The sequence below is a fragment of the Pteropus alecto genome, unplaced genomic scaffold, assembly GCF_000325575.1.
Source record: "Pteropus alecto unplaced genomic scaffold, ASM32557v1 scaffold92, whole genome shotgun sequence".
NCBI classification, from domain to species: Eukaryota; Metazoa; Chordata; class Mammalia; order Chiroptera; family Pteropodidae; genus Pteropus; species Pteropus alecto.
In genome coordinates, this window is record NW_006432447.1 from 9,374,885 (window position 1) to 9,378,927 (window position 4,043).

General features: G+C 38.2%; 1 protein-coding gene across 2 annotated transcripts in view; it reads left to right on the top strand.

Moving 5' to 3' along the window:
• The window catches only part of PIK3R4 (phosphoinositide-3-kinase regulatory subunit 4), a 62,469-nt gene extending 58,426 nt beyond the window's left edge, over positions 1-4,043 (top strand). For both annotated transcript variants that reach the window (XM_006907252.3, XM_025043610.1), the window contains 4 exons: positions 1,677-1,777; positions 2,368-2,456; positions 2,755-2,863; positions 3,545-4,043. In XM_006907252.3, coding sequence (XP_006907314.1) covers positions 1,677-1,777; positions 2,368-2,456; positions 2,755-2,863; positions 3,545-3,715 — 470 coding nt within the window. In that variant the 3' untranslated portion in view covers positions 3,716-4,043. The remainder of the gene's footprint in view (positions 1-1,676; positions 1,778-2,367; positions 2,457-2,754; positions 2,864-3,544) is intronic.

Sequence of the window (4,043 nt, forward strand, 5' to 3'; positions counted from 1 at the left end):
TCGAGGAGGATTTCTTTTCAAAGAAACTATTTACAAAGGGTGGTTGTAGGGGCATCATAACATTAGTTCAATGAAATAAGGCTAGTACCAGCAGAGTAGCTGTGGAAGCAGAGGCGATGGTTACTGGAATTTGGAAGGAAGTTGAGAATGCCGCCTTGAGAGGAGCATTGATTTTGAGGTGAGGGATACAACCAGCCTGAGGTGGCTTCCTTGACTTTCATCCATCCCTTAATCTCCTACTGGGGCTTCCATATACCTAAATTAGTTTCCTATGACTACTGTAATAAATTAACACAAACTTGGTAGCTTAACACAGATTTATTCTTTAACAGTTCTGGAGGTCAGAATTTTGAAATGAGTTTTGCTGAGCCAAAATGAAGGTGGTAGCAGGGCCACATTCCTCCTGGAGGCTCTAGGGCAGAATCTAGCCCCTTGCCTTTTCCTGCTTCTAGAGCTACATATGTTGGCTCTTGACCTCTTCTCCATCCTCAATGCTAGCACCATAGCATCTTGCTTCACTGTCATTACTTCCCTCTTCTAAGGATTGTGTTTGCATTTAAGGCTCAGCTGGACAATCTAGGAGCTCCCTTGCCCTTCATTCTCAGGGTCCTTAATTTAATCACATCTGCAGAGGCACTTTTCCATATAATATTCACAGGCTCTAAAGATTAGGATCTGGTTAGTAGTGGTGGTGGGGCATTATTTAGCTTACTATAGGCCAAACCCACCTAGAAGTCAGAGGGCACAGGAGCCTGCTAATGTGGTTCATGTGCTCTAGCCTTAGAGTGGCTAGTGGAAAGTGACCAGCACTAGTGCCCTTTTTCTGCTAATCTCCCATGCTCACTCTGCACCAGCTACACTGGCTTCCTGGGCCTTTCATTTTTTCAGTGTGGTCCTCACTAGTATGTAAGTTCCATGAAATGGATTTTGTGTTTTTAATCGTTTGCCTTCTTTTGCTCAGTGCCTACGACACTGACTAGCTCATGAGAAATATTTGTTGGTTCAATAAAAGATGAAGTATTGGGTATTGTCACTCTCCCTGCTCAAAAATGCCTAAGGGATAATGTCTTGTCTCTCTTAGGCCTGCAATTCCCTTTTCTATAATCTTCTTCTGCTCTTTCCTCTTTCCAACCTTCATCTCCCACTCCTTCCCGTCACAAGTGTGCTTCAGTTGGACCAACTACTCATACTTCTCCAAAACACCCAGAGATTTTTTTGTGGTTTTTGCTCATTCCATTCTTTCTGCCTGAAATGACTTACCTGTATCTGTCCAGCTTTAAAAACATCTCCACTAGGCAACCTTGATTCTTACCCACTGGATATGATCTTTTCCTTCCTTAAGTTCAGGTGGAACTTTGCAGTTCTCTTTTTTGTTCTACTTCTAGACAGTAGGTTTCTTGAGGGCATAATCTGTTTGTGATTTGACTTTCCACCCCACAATTCTTTCCACTTGGTTAGATACCGGTAAATATTTACTGATAGACTATTCAAAACATTTTTTTTTGTACTCCAGTTAGGTGACAGGGTCACAATCTTATTTAAAGGTACTAGCAAGCATTTCTTACAGGATGGGTAAAAATGGAAATGGGTAAAGGCTGACTTGGATTACCTACCAAGTTGTGAAATCTCTAAGAGCGTAATTCTTATCTGAGTAACGTTCTGGCCTTTTCTCTTAGCTGTTCAGGGCAACAATGAAGTGTCTATGTGGGACATGGAGACTGGTGACAGAAGATTCACCCTCTGGGCCAGCAGTGCACCACCACTTTCTGAGTTACAGGTTTGACTCCAGTTTTTATTATATAGGGTAATATAATTTCCCATATTCCAAGCACTTTCACATATTCAAAACATTAACCCAAAAGCCTAACAGATACCATTTGGTAAAATAAGGATTAGGGTGCCATTGCTGTATTAGGTGTTTTAGTTACTAGCTCCATAAGGTTTATGATGTCTTTTCGGAACCCCAGTAAAAATCTGGGTTAATTAGAGAAGTTGAGATTGATGTTTAGATCATTAAAAAATGGAACATGACCTTCTTACATTTGCTTTTGTTTCTAATTCTCATGTTGCCAAGGGTGCTTCATTGGAGCAAAAGATAGGAAAGAACTTTCCTTTCTTCTCTAGTTGAGGTCCTTCTCATCTGAAATAGAAAATTTTAGGAAGCTGAACAGGCTTTGCCTCTTTATTCAGAATGATACAAAACAAATGCATTTTAAAGTCCCAAAGAAAGAAGTATTTAATACATACATAATCTTCAGTTAATCAGGGGCCTATAAAGCCAGTGACAGTTGACTTATCTCTAGAAATGGCACCATCATTTATGGAATACACTGGTATCCTTTTTTTGACTCATTTCTTTCTTTTAAGCCTTCTCCTCACAGTGTTCATGGTATCTACTGTAGTCCTGCAGATGGAAATCCTATCTTGCTAACAGCTGGCTCAGACATGAAAATAAGGTATAGTCTCTGATAAAGAATACTTTATGCAACATTTAAAAGGGGAAGGATAATAAAATGTGGATGGATACTACAGTTAACACTAGGGTGTTATAGATATTAGTAATCTCATAATGTTTAAAATTACCCACATCTTGCAAGGACACCTGTTAATACTTCATTTGTAACTAATTTTGTTATTCTAGAAAAATCTCTCCTCCTAATACAAAAAAAATAAGCTATGTATTGAATGTAAGCTAAGGATCATTAGTTCCTCCCCTTCTTCAGAGATTATCACCATCTATTTCCCCTTCCCTAGGTTTTGGGACTTGGCTTACCCAGAGAGGTCCTATGTTGTTGCAGGAAGTACTAGTTCTCCATCTGTGTCCTACTACAGGAAAATAATTGAAGGCACCGAAGTCGTCCAGGTATAAGCAGTCTTTTTTTCCTTCAACTTTTGTAGGCATAAGAATGGCTTTCATAGACACTTGAGTTGATTAAAGTAAATGGCTTTGGCGATTTTTCACGTTTAAGAAATGTTTTTATTTTCTCATGGCTTTTCTATTTTTTAACTTTTTATTAAGGTATAATAAACACCAAAATTGCACATGTAAGTACACAGCTCAAAGTAACTATACCTTGCTCAGTCCTTAAAGGTGCTTCCTTATAAAGTTGTCTTATTATTTTCCTTAAGATCATTCAGCTAGTAAGAAGCAAAGCTGGGATTCAAACCTGGCTATTGGGACTCTAAAGCTTGTGTTCTTGAGTTAGGCAAAAACTTCAAATGAAATAACATACCTGAAAGTGCACTTCCTTTGTGACAAATAATAATGAGCTTTAGAAATGTTAAATAGTATTCACTTCCATATTCTGGTTATTTATACCTCAATTATATGCTTTCCCTTTTGATTTTGACAAAAGGTAACATGCATAGATTAGTGGCCTATTCATAAGTTTTTCATATTTGTCAGTGGCCCCTTCTGGAATCTAATGACAGGAAACCTAGAATGTCATGTTGGACTCTTTACTCCTTTCACTCATTGTATTCACAAGAGGTAGAATGTGGTACAGGCTTTTAACTTCTGGCTTTCTCCTTCACTTTTAAACAGGAAATTCAGAATAAGCAGAAGGTAGGACCAAGTGATGACACCCCTCGGAGGGGACCGGAGTCTCTGCCTGTGGGACATCATGACATCGTCACAGATGTTGCCACGTTCCAGACAACACAGGGCTTCATTGTAACTGCTTCTAGAGATGGGATTGTTAAGGTATGGAAATGACCTAACGATTTGTATAACTTGTAATAAAATTATAAATATAACTCAAGAGAAAGGTATTTTTAGATAAAGAACAGATTAATTTACTTAATTTTCAAAATCATGTCTCTGTTAAATGTTTCATGATAAAACAAATCCCACCCAAGGTGGTTAAGGAAGTTGTACTTGATTAGTATTCTTGTTTATATCTCTTCGAGAATTGGCCAGACAATGGACAGTATCTGGGACTTTGTATTGAAAAAAGATTGTTGTGTGCTATATAATGTAAACACATTTTTGCTATTAAAAATGCTATTGAAAGCAGCCAATAAACTGTATTCAAGCATCTTAA